Below are 16,110 nucleotides of genomic sequence, written 5' to 3'. Positions count from 1 at the left end.
AAATATAAAAATAAGAATAGAGTTTTGGCTTTGGAAAAAACAAAATGGTGAAATATAATGACCACCTGTCATTTTTGCAACAGCTTCCAATAACCCCTTTCTCTTATTCGATGGGCCAGCCACACATCATGAGAGGCAATAACTTTGTTTCTGAATCAGAACCCTACTATGGTATGCTCATCCAATCAGAATCTTAGTGCAAATCTAGAGATTTTCATGCCAAATAAAGGAAATTTTTAAGTTGTCTATGCTGGCAGTGGAACACTATTTAGTACTGACAGAGGAACTAGCAATTTGCTAGCCAGATGTTCTTGCTGCCACATACTCCTAGAATCTCATTTTTTACACATTTATCTAGCTTACATTTTCCAACCTGCAAGCAGTATACAGTCTGCCCTCAATATCTGTGGCTTCTGCATCTGGGGATTCAACCAATCATGAATCAAAAATACTTTTTAAAAACTTTCAGAAATTTCTAAAAAATGAAACAAATCTGCCATGTGCTGGCAGCAAGTCATACATAATTTACTTGTATTAACTATTATAAGTAATTTAGAGATGATTTAAAGTATATGGAGGATATGCTTAAGATATATACAAATACTACACCATTTTATATACACATTTGAGCATCCATGGCTTTTGGTATCTTTAGGGTTCCTGGAGACAGTAACCTGTGGATATCAAGGGACGACTTTGGTGATTTCCACTACGTATATCTATTTCATTAACTTTCACTTAAAACAGCCAGAATCAGTTTCTGTTGCTTTAAACTAAAAATGGAAAATGCCATTGCTATTATTTTCTTATTATGATTATTTATATTATTTTTCAGTCTTTATATAAGGGGAGGCAATAAGTACAATATAATAAGATAAAAACAATTATGAACTACTTGTATATCTAACAAGCAGTGAGTTAACCAATCAGAAATAAATATTTTTGAATTGTAGTCCATATTTCCACAGCTTAAAAATCATTTCAATTAACAAAAGAAATAAATGTGTACTTTCATTTGTGAGGCTAATATGTATCAACAGTCAACAGATTCTTCAGAAAAGAAAATCAAAATTTTCTCATCAATAAAGTTTCAAGTCAGCTAAACAGTGTTCTGTGGGTAATACTACTCAATAACCTTTCATAATATATACAGCCCTGAAAGTCCTGCCATTTTACTAATAACATATTTTCATCATAAATCTCTCAATGTCTCTGGAAATAGAACCTCTTTAGATCTTTGGTGAAAAAGTGCTGTGATCACAGGGCAGAAAATGTGAAAAACAGGGCATCTTTATCAGGCTAAGATGTGAATGCCTTCACATAAATATAATCTTCATCTAAACTAAATTATGTTGTAAAAATAAAGTGCTTATGCTGGGTTGACATAAAAGAACTCACTGAATACACAGAACTGTGAGGCTACCACATATTTCTAAATAATAGTGAGTAGACAGACATATTATTATACTGGGAAATTTATGTTATAATGACAAGCATTAAAAGTTTTCAAACATTTCTACTTTTATTAAACAAATGCTTTATATGATTATATGAAAATGTGTGCTATAAAATCCTAAAACAAATTATTGATATTTAAAATTACACAGGGAAAGATTCTAAATTCCTGTGAAAGTAAATGAACTCAAATCTTTATTCTTATTTTATGTTTTCCAGATAATATTACTGTCATATGAGAGGTATACATGTGAGAACATTTTAACAAAAAGTAATACGCAGCTTTTTTGCAACGGGTTTGCCACCAGGATACAGGTGTCGTGAAAACCACCGCTAAACCTAAGCAAAAATGGGAAAGGAGAAGACGCACATCAACATCGTTGTCAACGGACACGTAGATTCGGGGAAGTCCACCACTACTGGCCATCTGATCTACAAATGTGGTGGCATCGACAAGAGAACCATTGAAAAGTTCGAGAAGGAGGCTGCCGAGATGGGGAAGGGCTCCTTCAAGTATGCCTGGGTCTTGGACAAACTGAAAGCTGAACGCGAGCGTGGTATCACCATTGATATATCCCTATGGAAATTCGAGACCAGCAAGTACTATGTGACCATCATTGATGCCCCAGGACACAGAGACTTCATCAAAAACATGATTACAGGCACATCCCAGGCTGACTGTGCTGTCCTGATTGTTGCTGCTGGTGTTGGTGAATTTGAAGCAGGTATTTCCAAGAATGGGCAGACCCGTGAGCATGCCCTTCTGGCCTACACTCTGGGTGTGAAACAACTAATTGTTGGAGTTAACAAAATGGATTCCACTGAGCCACCCTACAGCCAGAAGAGATATGAGGAAATTGTAAAGGAAGTCAGCACCTACATTAAGAAAATTGGCTACAACACCGACACAGTAGCATTTGTGCCAATTTCTGGCTGGAATGGTGACAACATGCTGGAGCCAAGTGCTAACATGCCGTGGTTCAAGGGATGGAAGGTCACTCGTAAAGATGGCAATGCCAGTGGAACCACACTGCTTGAAGCTCTGGATTGCATCCTGCCACCAACTCGCCCAACTGACAAACCCTTGTGTTTGCCCCTCCAGGACGTCTACAAAATTGTTGGTATTGGCACTGTCCCTGTCGGTCGAGTGGAGACTGGTGTTCTCAAACCTGGCATGGTGGTCACCTTTGCTCCAGTCAATGTGACAACTGAAGTGAAGTCTGTTGAAATGCACCATGAAGCTTTGAATGAAGTCCTTCCTGGGGACAATGTGGGCTTCAATGTCAAGAACGTGTCTGTCAAAGACGTTCGTCGTGCTTATAATTCTCCTACAGTTAATTATTGATAATTTATCTCACAAATCTCAGATGCATCAAGAGCTCAGCTATCTGGATGACACAATTTACTCTGAACTAATTAATCTGTTGCAACAGTGTGGTAATTTCAAAATGTTTTAACTGGAGACTGATGTTTAAATATTCCCCTATGGCCCTCAAAACAACTGAAATCACCTTAGTTTCACTTTAGTTTTTTGAATATTTGTTTTAAATGTTCTTTTTTAGACAAAAGTGTAAATTGACTACACCTTACAAATCTTGTTGGAAAGTGTCAATAATAAATTGCCAAATTAGGCTGAAAAAAAAAGTAATACGCAAATACCAGTAGGAATCTTGCCAATTAAATTGTTATCTAATTTTTATAGAATTTTTATAGAATTACTATAATATTTTGGGAGCCCCCTTTTTCCTGAAATAATCAGCATTAAATTATTTTTTTAATGTAAAGTGATTCTTTGATGTAATATTCATGGATGTTATTTTGTTTTTTTGGTGTTTTTTTTTTTCCCAGTGTTTTTGAGATGTAATTAATATACTGCATTGTATAGGTTTAAGTTGTACAGCATGAAGATTTGACTTGCATACCTCATGAAATGATTGCAAAATTAGCTTAATGAACATACATCTTCTAATAGAGATACAAAATTAAAGAAATAGAAAAATATACACTTTTTCCTTGTGATGAGAATCCTTAGGATTTAATCTCATAATGTTCCTACATAAAATACAACAGTGTTGATTATATTTATTATGTTGTACATTACATTCCTAGTACTTATCTTATAACTGGAAGTTTGTAAATTTTGCTATCTTCATCCAATTTCCCATCCCCCACCCCTCACCACTTGTAACCATAAATCTGATTTATTTTATTTTTTAATTAATTTTTATTTGAGTAAGTTTGATTTACAATATTGTGTTAGTCTCTGTTATACAGCAAAGTGAATCAGTTACACATATACATATATCACTCTTGTTTAGATTCTATTCCCATGTAGGTCATTACACAGTACTGAGTAGAATTCCCTGTGCTATACGTTAGGTTCTTATTAGTTATCTATTTTATATATATTAGTTTATATATGTCAGTCCCAATCTCCCAATTTATCCCCACCCCTTGTTCCCTTTTGGTGACCATACATTTGTTTTCTACATCTGTGACTCTATTTCTGTTTTGGAAATATGTTTATTTGTACCATTCTTTTTTTAATTCCAAATACAAACATTATCATATGATATTTGTCTTTCTCTGTCTTACTTACTTCACTATGACAATCTCTAGGTCTATCCATGTCACTGCAAATTACATTATTTTGTTCTTTTTATGGCTGAGTAATATTCTATTGCATATATGTACCCCATCTTCTTTATCCATTTATATGTTGATGGGCATTTAAGTTGATTCTATGTCCTAGCTATTGTAAATAGTGTTGTAATGAGCATTGGGGTGCGTGTACATTGTCAAATTATGGTTATCTCTGTATATATGCCCAGGAGTGGGATTGCTGCATCATATGATAGCTTTATTTTTAGTTTTTTTAAAGAACCTCCATACAGTTCTCCATAGTGGTTGTACCAATTTATATTGTCACTAACAGTAGAGGAGGTTTCCCTTTATACCACACTCTCTACAGCACTTAATGTTTGTAGATTTTTTGATGATAGCCATTCTAACTGCTGTGAGGTGATACCTCATTGTAGTTTTGATTTGCATTTTTCTAATAATTAGTGATGTTGAACATCTTTTCATGTGCCTCTTGGCTATCCATATGTCTTGTTCAGAGAAATGTCTATTTAGATGTTCTGCCAATTTTTTCATCAGGTTATTTTGTTTGTATTTTATGTTGAGCTGCATGATCTGTTTGCATATTTTGGAGATTAATCCTTTGTTGGTTGCTTCCTTTGCAAATATTTTCTCCCATTCTGTGGGTTGTCTTTTAATTTTGTATTTGGCTTCCTTTGCTTTGCAAAAGCTTTTAGGTTTAATTACGTCCCATTTGTTTATTTTTGTTTTTATTTTCATTACTCTAGGAGGTGGATCAAAACAGATCTTGCCACAATGTATATCACAGTGTTGCACCTAAGTTTTCCTTTAAGAGTTTTATAGTGACCAGCCTTACATTTAGGTCTTTGATTTATTTTGAGGTTTTTTTTTTTTGTATGGTGTTAGAGAGTGTTCTAATTTCATTCTTTCACATGTAGCTGTCAGTATTCCCAGCACCACTTATTGAACAGACTGTCTTGCATATCCTTCCCTCCTTTATCATAGGTTAGGTGACCATAGGTGCGTGGGTTTATCTCTGGACTTTCTATCGTGTTCCACTGATTTATATTTCTGTTTTTGTGCCAGAACCACAGTGTTTTGATTACTGTAGATTTGTAGTATAGTCTGAAGTCAGGGAGACGATTCCTCCAGCTTTATTTTTCTATCCCAAGATTGCTTTGGCTATTCGGGGTCTTTCGTGCTTTCATACAAATTGCAAGAGTTTTTGTTCTAATTCTGTGAAAAATTCTATTGTTAATTTGATAGTGATTGCATTAAATCTGTATATTACTTTGAGTAGTACAGTCATTTTGACAATATTGATTCTTCCAATCCAAGCACATGATATATCTCTCCATCTGTTTGTTTCAACTTTGATTTCTTTCATCAGTATCTTATAGTTTTCTGAGTACCGGTCTTTTACCTCCTTAGGTAGGTTTATTCCTAGGTATTTTATTCTTTTGGATGAGATGGTAAGTGGGATTGTTTCCTTAATTTCTCTTTCTGAACTTTCACTGTGAGAGTTTAAGAATGCAAGAGATTTCTGTGCATTAATTTTCTATCCTGCAACTTTACCAAATTCATTGATGAGCTCCAGTAATTTTCTGGTAACATCTTTATGATTTTCTATGTATAGTATCATGCCACTGAAAACACTGATAGTTTTACTTCTTTTCCAGGTTGGATTCCTTTTATTACTTTTACTTCTCTGATTGCCATGGCAAGAACTTCCAAAACTATGTTGAATAATTGTGGAGAGAGTGGACATCCTTGCCTTGTTCCTGATCATGGAGGAAGTGTTTTCAGTTTTTCACAGTTGAAAATGATGTTTGCTGTCTGTTTGTCATATACAGCATTTAATATATTGAGATATGTTCCCTCTATACCCACTTTCTGGAGATATTTTTTTAATCATAAATGGGTGTTGAATTTTGTCAAAAGCTTTTTCTGCATCTATTGAGAGGATCATATGGTTTTTATTCTTCAATTTGTTGATGTGTATCACACTGATTTGCCAATATTGAAAAATCCTTGTATCCCTGGGATAAATTTCACTTGATCAAGAGGTATGATTCTTTTTTGTTTTGTTTTGTTTTGTTTTTGTGGTATGTGGGCCTCTCACTGCTGTGGCCTCTCCCATTGTGGAGCACAGGCTCCAGACGTGCAGGCTCAGTTGCCATGGCTCACAGGCCCAGCCTCTCCACAGCATGTGGGATCTTCCCGGACTGGGGAACGAACCCATGTGCCCTGCATCAGCAGGCGAACTCTCAACCACTGCACCACTAGGGATGCCCTGGTATGATTATTTTAATGTGTTGTTGGATTCTATTTGCTAGTATTTTGTTTAGGATTTCTGCATCTATGTTCATCACTGTTATCAGCCTGTAATTTTATTTTTTGTGGTAAGTTTGTCTGGATTTTGTATAAGGATGATGGTGGCATCATAGAATTAGCTTGGGAATGTTCCTTCTGCAATTTTTTGGAAGAGTTTGAGAAGGATATGTGGTAACTCTCTTCTAATGTTTGATAGAATTCACCTGTGAAGCCATCTGGTCCTAGACTTTTGTTTGTTGGAAGGTTTTTAATCACAGTTTCAATTCCTGTACTTGTGATTGGTATGATCAAGTTTTCTATTTCTTCATTATTCAGTCTTAGAATGTTGTAAATTTCTAAGAATTTGTCCATTTCTTCCAGGTTGTCCATTTTATTGGCATATAGTTGCTTGCAGTAATGTCTCATGATCCTTTGTATTTCTGCAGTGTCAGTTGTTACTTCTCCTTTTTCATTTCAATTTTATTGGTTTGCATCCACTCCCTTTTTTTCTTGATGAGTCTGGCTAATGGTTCGTCAAATTTGTTTATCTTCACATAAGACCAGCTTTTAGTTTCATTTATTTTTGCTACTGTTTGATTTGTCTATTTCATTTATTTCTGGTCTAATGTTTATGATTTGTTTCCTTCTACTAACTTTGGGTTTTCTTTCTTCTTCTTTCTCTAGTCACTTCAAGTGTAAGGTTAGGTTGTTTATTTGAGATTTTTCTTGTTTCCTGAGGTAATATTATATTGCTATGAACTTCCCTCTTACAACTTCTTTGTTGCATCAAAAGGGTTTTGGACCATTGTGTTTTCACACTCATTTGCCTTTAGGTATTTTTTGATTTCCTCTTTGATTTCTTCCATGATCCAATGGTTGTTTAGTAACATATTGTTTAGCCTCCATCTGTTTGTGTTTTTTTACAGTTTGTGTGTGTGTGTGCGTGTGTGTGTGTGCATGTGTGTAATTGATTTCTAATCTCATAGTATTATGGTTGGAGAAGAAGTTTTGTATGATTTCAATTTTCTTAAATTTACAGAGGCTTGATTTATGGCCCAATATGTGATCTATCCCGGAGAATGTTTCATGTGCACTTGAAAAGAAAGTGTATACTGATGAATTCACATGGAATGTCTTATAGATATCAAATAAGTCTATCTGGTCTAATGAGTCTTTCAAGGCTTGTGTTTTCTTATTAATTTTCTGTCTAGATGATCTGTCCATTGGTGTAACTGTGGTGTTAATGTCTCCCACTATTATTGTTTTACTGTCAATTTTCCCTTTTATAGCTGTTAGTGTTTGCCTTATATATTGAGGTGCTTCTATGTTGGGTACATAAATATTTATAATTGTTATATCTTCTTTCTGTATTGATGCTTTGATCATTATGTAGTGTTTTCATCTCTTGTAACAGTCTTTATTTTAAAGTCTATTTTATCTGTTATGAGCATTTCTACTCCAGCTTTCTTTTGATTTCCATTTCACAGAATTTCTTTTTCCATACCCTCACTTTCAGTCTCTATGTGTCCCTAGGTCTGAAGTAGGTCTCTTGTGGACAGTATATATATTCTTATTTTTTTTTATCCATTTATCCAGTCTTTGTCTTTTGGTTGGAGTGTGTAATCCATTTATATTTAAGGTAATTATCAATATGTATGTTCCTATTGCCATTTTTTAAATTGTTTTTGTAGGTCTTTTTTCCTCCTTCTTTTGTTCTCTTCTCTTATGGCTTAATAACCATCTTCATTGTTGTTTTGAGGTTGCTTTTTTCTTTTTTGTGTGTGTATCTATTGTAGTTTCTGAGTTTGCTCTTCCCATGTGGTACTGATATAGCGGTATATATATGTACAAAATTGTTTTAAGTTTCTGGTCTCTTTTCTTCCTAGAGCAGGTCCTTTAACTTTTGTAGTAAATCTGGTTTTGTAGTTCTAAATTCTCTTAGCTTTTGCTTGTCTGTAGAGCTTTTGATTTCTCCATTAGATATGAATGAGAACCTTGCTGGGTAGAGTACTCTTGGTTGTAGTTTTTTTCCTTTCATCACTTTAAATATATTATGACATTCCCTTCTGGCCTGCAGAGTCTCTGCTTAAAAATCAGCTGATAACCTTATGGAGATTCTTTGTATTTTATTTTTTGCTTTTCCTTTGTTGCTTTAATATTTTTTATCAGTTAGATTAATATGTGTCTCGGTGTGTTCCTCCTTGGGCTTATCCTGTATGGAATTCTCTGTGCTTCCTGGACTTGATTTAATGTGTCCTTTCTCATGTTAGAGAAGTTTTTGGCTATATCTTCAGTTATTTTCTCAGGGCTTTTCTCTTTCTCTTCTCCTTCTGGACCCATATAATACTACAAATGTTTGTGGATTTAATATTGTCCCAGAGGCCTCTGAGGCTGTCCTCATTTCTTTTCATTCTTTTTTCTTTCTTCTATTCTGTAGCAGTGATTTCCACCACTCTGTCATCCAGCTCACTTATTTGTTCTTCTACCTCAGTTATTCTGCTGTTGATTCCATCTAGTGTGTTTTTTTTTTATTTCAGTTATTGTGTTGTTCATCTTTCTTTCTTTGTTCTTTAGTTCTTCTACCTCCTTGTTAAACATTTCTTGTATCTTCTTGATCTGTGCCTCCATTCTTTTTCTGAGATTTTGGATCATCTTTACTATGATTACTCTGAATTATTTTTCAGGCAGATTGCTTATCTCTTCTTCATTTAGTTGTTCTTGTTGGCTTTATTTGGTTCCTTAGTGGGCAACATATTTCTCTGTCATCTCATTTTTCGAATTCTCTGTTTTTCTGGTCTCCTTCCCAGAGGCTGAAGGTCTCAGTCTGTCCTGCCTGCCACAGAGCAGTTTCTGTGCTCTCTTCCGAAAGATCACAAAGCTTCCCTTCTGTCCCAACTGATCTCCCCGCCAGTGAAGGTGCTTCCCCAGATATGGGAACATCTCCTCTCCTTGAGATCCCCCTCCAGGGACGAAGGTCCCATCCTGCTTCCTCTCCTTTTTCTTTTCCCTTCTTTCTTTCCTCCTACCTAGTTATGCAGGGGTCTTTCTTGTTCTTTTAGGTGTCTGAAGTCCTCTGCTAGCGTTCAGCCTGTGCTCTGTGAGAATTGTTCCATTTGTAGATGTATTCTTGATGCATTTGTGGGGAGACATGAACTCTACATCTTCCTACTACTCTGCCATCTTGACTGCAGCTGATTTATTTTGCTATGGGTTTGCTTGTTTTTGAAATATAATTGACCTAAACACTGTGTTAGACCCTGGTACACAAGATACTGATTCAATATTTCTACACATTAAAAATGATCACCATTATAAGTCTAGATAGCATCTATTACCAAAGAAAATAATTATTAAATTATTATTGACCATATAACCCACACTGTACATTACATACTCGTGATTCACTTATTTTGTAACTGAAAAATTTTACCTCTAAATTCCCCTCACTGATTATTTTCCTCCCCCAACCCCTCTCCCTCTGGCCACCACCTGTTCATTATCTGTAGTTATGACTTTGTTTCTGTTTGTTATATTTGTTTGTTTAGCTTTTTAGATTTCACATATATGTGAAATCATACAATATTTGTCTTTCTTTGTATGACTTATTTCACTCAGCATAATTCCCTCCAAATGCTGTTGCAAATGGCAAGATCCAAATGGCAAGGTCCAAATGCTGTTACAAATGGCAAGATTTCATTCATTTTATGGCTGAGTAATATTCCACTGTGTGCATATAGATACATAGATAGATAGATATACCACATCTTCACTATCTATTCATCTATTGATGGGCACTTACGTTGCTTCTATATCTTGGCCATAGTAAATGTGTGCATATGTTCTTTCAAATTAGAGTTTTATTTTCTTCTACTCAGAAGTAGAATTTCTGGATATTTGACAATACTGTTTTTAATTTTTGTGGACTATCCATACTCTTTCATAGTGCCTGCATCAAGTTATAGTCCCATCAAAAATTCACAAGATTTCTCTTTTCTCCACATCAACAACAATACATGTTTTTTGTTGTCTTTTTGACAAGTGTAATATGATATCTCATTGTGGTATGGATTTGTATTTTCCTGATGATCAGTGATGTTGAGCATCTTTTTATGTGCCTGTTGCTCATCTGTATATCTTCCTTAAAAAAATGTCTATTTAGAACCTCTGACCAGTTTTTAAATTAGTTTTTTGTTGTTGTTTTTTTGGGTGTTGAGATGTATGATTTTTTTGTATATTTTGCATATTAATCCCTGTCTGTTATATTATTTACAAATATATTCTCCCACTAATTAGGTGGTCTTTACAGTTTGTTAATACTTTCCTTCACTGTGAAAAACCTTTTGAATTTGATTAGGTTCCATTTGTTTACTTATCAATTTTTCCCTTGCTTGAAGAGATATCCCAAAATAGCTAAAACCAATGTCTAAGAGCATACAGCCTTGGTTTCTTTGAGAATTTTTATGGCTTCAAGTCTTACTATTAAGTCTTTAATTTATTTTGAGTTTATTTTTGTATATAGTGTGAGAAAGTAGTCCAGTTTGATTCATCTGTATGTGTCTGTTTCTCAGCACCATTTATTAACCTGGTTGTTTTTCCCATTATACATTTATGCCACTTTTCTTATAGATTATTGCATAATAGTGCTGGTCTATTTCTGGATCTTTGTTCAAAACCATTGATCTATGTGTCTCTTATTGTGTCAGTACCATAGTGACTTGATTACTGCAGCTTTGTAGTATAGTTTGAAGTCAGGGAGGGTGATATTCAAGCTGTTTTCTTCTTTCTTAAGATTGTTTTGGCAATTCAAAGTTTTTTGTCTTTCCACAAAAAATTATAGAATTATTTTAGTTCTGTAAAAGAAAATGTCATAATTATACTTGTAGGGATTCCATTGAATCTATAGATTGTCTTAGGAATTAATGCCATTTAACCATATTAATTCTTCCAATCCATGAGCACAGTGTATCCCTCCATCTTGTTGTGCCACCATATATTTCTTTCATCTGAATCTTATATTTTCCTGAATACAGGTTTTTAACATCCTTGGTTGAATTTCTTCCCAGGAATTTGATTATTTTTATGTGATTTCAGATGGGATTTTTCCTTAATTTCTGTTTCTGGTAGTTTATTTATAGTGCATAGAATTGCAACAGATTTCTTTATATTAATTTTGTATACCACTGCATTACCAAATTCACTGATGAATTCTACTGCATTTTTGATGGTGTCTTTTGGATTTTCTATGTATAGTATCATGTCATCTACAGTTAGAGTTTTCCTTCTTCCTTTCCAATTTTTTTGGTATGATACTAGGGTTAATATTTCCAATACAATATTGAGTAAAAGTGGTGAGCATGGACAAACTTGTCTTTTTTCCAATCTTAGAGCTTTAATCTTTTCACCATTGAATACGATGTTAGCTGTGGGCTTGTCATATAGGGTTTTTATTATGTAGAGGTATGTTCCCTCAGTACTAACTTCAATGAGACTTTTTATTATAAATGGATGTTAAAGTTTACCAGAAGCATTTTCTGCATCTAATGATGATCATATGATTTTTATTCTTCAATACATTTAAGTGGTGTGTCACACTGATTTATTTGCAGAAATTGAACAACTCTTGCATCCCTGGGCTCAAACCCACTTGTACATGGTGTATTGTTAAATTTGGTTAGGTAATATTTTGTTGAGGATTTTTGCACCTATGTTCATCAGATATATTGGCCTATAATTTTTTTGGTAATGTCTTTGTCTGTTTTTGGTATCAGGGACTTATAGATAGAATTTGGAAGCATGTCTTCTACAGTTTTCTGGAATAGTTTGAGAAGGGTAGGTGATAACTCTTCTCTAAGAGTTTGGAAGAACTCATTTCTGAAGCTGTCTGGTCCTGTGCTTTACTTTGTTGGGAGTTTTTAAATTACTAGTTAAATTTCATTACTCTTAATTGACTTTTCTTATTTTCTATTTATTTCAGATTCAGTTTGGGGAGATATCACCTCCTAGGAATTTGTACATTTCTTCTAGATTGTCCATTTTATTGGCACATAATTGTTTGTAGTAATCTCTTATGATCCTTTGTATTTCTGTGGTGTCTGTTGTAACTTCCTTTTCATTTCTCATTTTATTGATTTGTGCCATCTCTCTTTTTGTCTTGATTAGTCTTGCTAAAAGTTTATCAATTTTATCTTTTCATAGAAACAGCTCTTAGTTTCATGTATCTTTTCTATTGTTTTTTCGGTCTTTATTTCATTAATTTCTGCTCTGATCTTTATGCTTTTTACTAATTTTGGGTTTTCTTTCTTCCTCTTTCTCTAGTCACGTTAGGTGTAAGGTTAGGTTGTTTATTTGAGTATTTTCTTGTTTTCTGAGGTAAGACTGTATTTCTATGAACTTCCTTCTTAGAACTGTTTTTACTGCATCCCAAGGGTTCTGGACCATCATGTTTTCATTGTCATTGATCTCTACATTGCTTTTTTTTAATTTCCTCTTTGATTTCATTAGAATACATTTGTTATTTACTAACATATTGTTTAGCCTCCACGTGTTTGTGTTTTTTACAGTTTTGTTTTTTTCATGTAATTGATTTTTAATCCCATAGTGTTGTGTTTGGAAAAGATGCTAGGTATGATTTCAGTTTTCATAAATTTACCAAATGCTTGATTTGTGGCCCAAGATATGATCTATCCTAGAGAATATTCCATGTTCACTACAGAATAAAGTGTATTCTGCTGCTTTTGGATGGATTTTTCTATAAATATCAATTAAGTCCGTCTGGTCTAATATGTCATTTAAGGCCTGTGTTTCCTTATTGATTTTCTGACTGGATGATTTGTCTATTGATGAGAGTTGATTATTAAATTCCCCCACTATTATTGTGTTACTGTCAATTTCCCCTTTTATGGCTGATAGCATTTGCCTTATATTGAGGTTCTCCTATTTGCGGGCATATATATTTACAGTTGTTATTTCTTCTTCTTAGATTTTTCCCTCAATCATTATATAGTGTCCTTCTTTGTCTCTTGTAACATTCTTTATTTTAAAGTCTATTTTGTCTGATATGAGTAATTCCACTCCAACTTTCTTTTGATTTCCATTTGCATAGAATAACATTTTCCATCCCCTCAGTTTCAGTCTGTATGTGTCCCTAAGTCTGAAATGGGTCTCTTGTAGACAGTATACATATGGGTCTTGTTTGTGTATCCATTCAGTCAGTCTATGTCTTTTGGTTGGAGCATTTAATCCATTTACATTTAAGGTAATTATCAATATGAATGTTCTTATTGCCATTTATTGTTTTGGATGTCATCTTGAAACTCCTTTTTCTTCCTTTCCTCTTTTTTTTTGCTTCTCTCTTGTGATATGATGTCTATCTTTAGTGACGTGTTTGGATTGCTTTTTGGTTTTTGTGTATGTATCTGTTGTAGATCTTTGGTTTGTGGTTCCCATGAGGTTTTTTTTTTTTTCTTGCATGGTTGTTAGAAATTTTATTTTATTATTTTTTAATACATCTTTACTGGAGTATAATTGCTTCACAAAGCAGTGTTAGTTTCTATTGTACAAAACAAAGTGAATCAAACATATGCAAACATATATCCTCATATGCCCTCCCTCTTGAGCTCCCTCGCACAGTCCCTATCTTACCCCTCTAGGTCATCACAAAGTACCAAACTGATCTCCCTGTACTATGCTGCTGCTTCCCACTGGCTATCTGTTTTACATTTGGTAGTATATATATGTCAATGCTACTCTCATTTCACCCCAGCTTCCCCTCCCCCTCCCCATGTCCTCAAGTCCATTCCCTATGTCTGCATCTTTATTCCTGATCTATACAGTGACTATGGAGAACAGTATGGAGGTTTCTTAAAAAATTAAAAATAGAAGTACCATATGACCCAGCAATCCCACTACTGGGTATATACCCTGAGAAAACCATACTTCAAAAAGAGAGAAGTTTGTTTTAAGTTTCTAGTCTCTTAGTATCATATGTTTTTCCAGTATCCTGAATTTGTACTCTCTTCTCATGATTGCAGGGTTTTTGTTTCGTTGTTTTTTGCATTACATGGGCCTCTCACTGTTGTGGCCTCTCCCTTTGCAGTGCACAAGTTCCGGATGTGTAGGCTCAGTGGCCATGGCGCATGGGCCTAGCTGCTCCACAGCATGTGGGATCTTCCCAGACCGGGGCATGAACCCATGTCCCCTGCATCGGCAGGCGGATTCTCAACCACTGCGCCACCAGGGGAGCCCATTGCAGGTTTTGATATCATATTTGTGTGTGGATGACTTCCTACCTTTACTTTATGTTTGCCTTTACTGTTATGCTTCCCCATTTGTAATTTTCTTGATTCTATCTGTGGCTTTTTCTTTTTTGCCTAGAGAATTTCCTTTTGTATTTGTGTAACATTGGTTTGGTGGTGCTGAATTCTCTTAACATTTTCTTATCTGTAAAAGTTTTGATTTTTCCTTTGAATCTTAATGAGAGACTTTCTGGGTAGAAATTTTTTGTAGGTTTTTTCTCCTTCATCACTTTAAATATATCATGACATTCCCTTCTGGCCTGCAGAGTTTCTGCTGAAAATATCAGGTGATAACCGTATGGGGTGTGTGTGTGGGGGGGCTTCCCTTTTATTCTATTTGTTGATTTTCCCTTGTTGCTTTTAATATTTTTCTTGTCTTTAATTTTTGTTAGTTTGATTAGTATGTGTCTCACCATGTTCCTCCTTGGATTTATATTATATGGGATGCTCTGCACTTCCTGGACTTGAGTGAGTATTTCCTTTCTCATGTTAGGGAATTTTAGGAGTATAACATCTTCAAATATTTTCTCAGGCCCTTTCTCTCTATCTTCTCCTTCTGGGACCTGTATAATGTGAAGTTTGTATGTTTAATGTTGTCCCAGAGGTCTCTAAGATTGTCTTCATTTCTTTTTTTCTCCTTTCTTCTGTTCTGCAGCATTGTTTTCTACCACTCTGTCTTCCAACTCACTTCTTCATTCTTCTGCCTCAGTTATGCTGCTATTGATTCCTTCTAGTTTATTTTTCATTCCAGTTATTGTATCATTATTCTCTGCTTGTTCTTTAAATATTCTATCTCTTTGTTAAATATCTCTTGATGTTCTCGATCTGTTCCTCCATTCTTTTTCTGAGATCTTGTATCATCTTTACTATCGTTACTCTAAATTCCTTTTCAGGTAGGTTGCCTATCTCCTCTTAATTTAGTTGTTCTTGTGGGTTTTCATCTTGTTCCTAAGTCTGAAACTTATTTCTCTGCCATCTCATTTTGTCTAACTTTCTATGTTTGTGGTTTCCTTTCTACTGGCTGAAGGGCCATTGTTCCTCCCACTTCTGGTGTTTGCCCTCTGGTGGGTAGGTTTGCTTCTGAGGCTTTGGAAGACTTCCTGGTGACTAGTGTCTGCCCAGTGGTGTGTGGATAAAGGTCCTTTCCCTCTGGTGGATAGGGCTGTGTCAAGGGGGCTTATTTATAGATGACTGTGAGCTCAGTATGGCATCAGGAGTCCTGTCTGCTGATGGGTGTGTCTGTGTTCCTATCTTTCTTGTTGTTTGGCTTAGGGTGTTCCAGCACTGTAGCTTGCAGGTTGTTTTATAGGGCCGGGTCTTGATGCCAAAATTGCCACCTCCTGGGTTGTTCATACTGTTCACTATTCTTTGGGGCCTCTGTAACCAGTGCCCTTGCCCCTCAGTGAGCCATAACTGGCCCCTGCCTCCCAAGGAGTTCCTCTAAGAC

The 16,110-nt window shown here is 35.1% G+C and overlaps 1 protein-coding gene across 1 annotated transcript; it reads left to right on the top strand.

Moving 5' to 3' along the window:
• Positions 1-1,751: 1,751 nt before the first annotated feature.
• On the top strand, positions 1,752-2,800 carry LOC309792635 (elongation factor 1-alpha 1-like; the record flags this gene model as incomplete). The annotated part of the gene is made up of 1 exon (XM_082602360.1): positions 1,752-2,800. The coding sequence occupies exon 1, from the start codon at positions 1,805-1,807 to the stop codon at positions 2,798-2,800; it is 996 nt and encodes a 331-aa protein (XP_082458486.1). The 5' UTR covers positions 1,752-1,804.
• Between the last annotated feature and the right edge of the window lie 13,310 nt (positions 2,801-16,110).

The sequence above is a fragment of the Mesoplodon mirus genome (genome assembly GCF_964341445.2).
Source record: "Mesoplodon mirus genome assembly, chromosome: 17".
Classification (NCBI taxonomy): domain Eukaryota; kingdom Metazoa; phylum Chordata; class Mammalia; order Artiodactyla; family Ziphiidae; genus Mesoplodon; species Mesoplodon mirus.
This window is presented reverse-complemented; position numbering and strand designations above follow the sequence as displayed.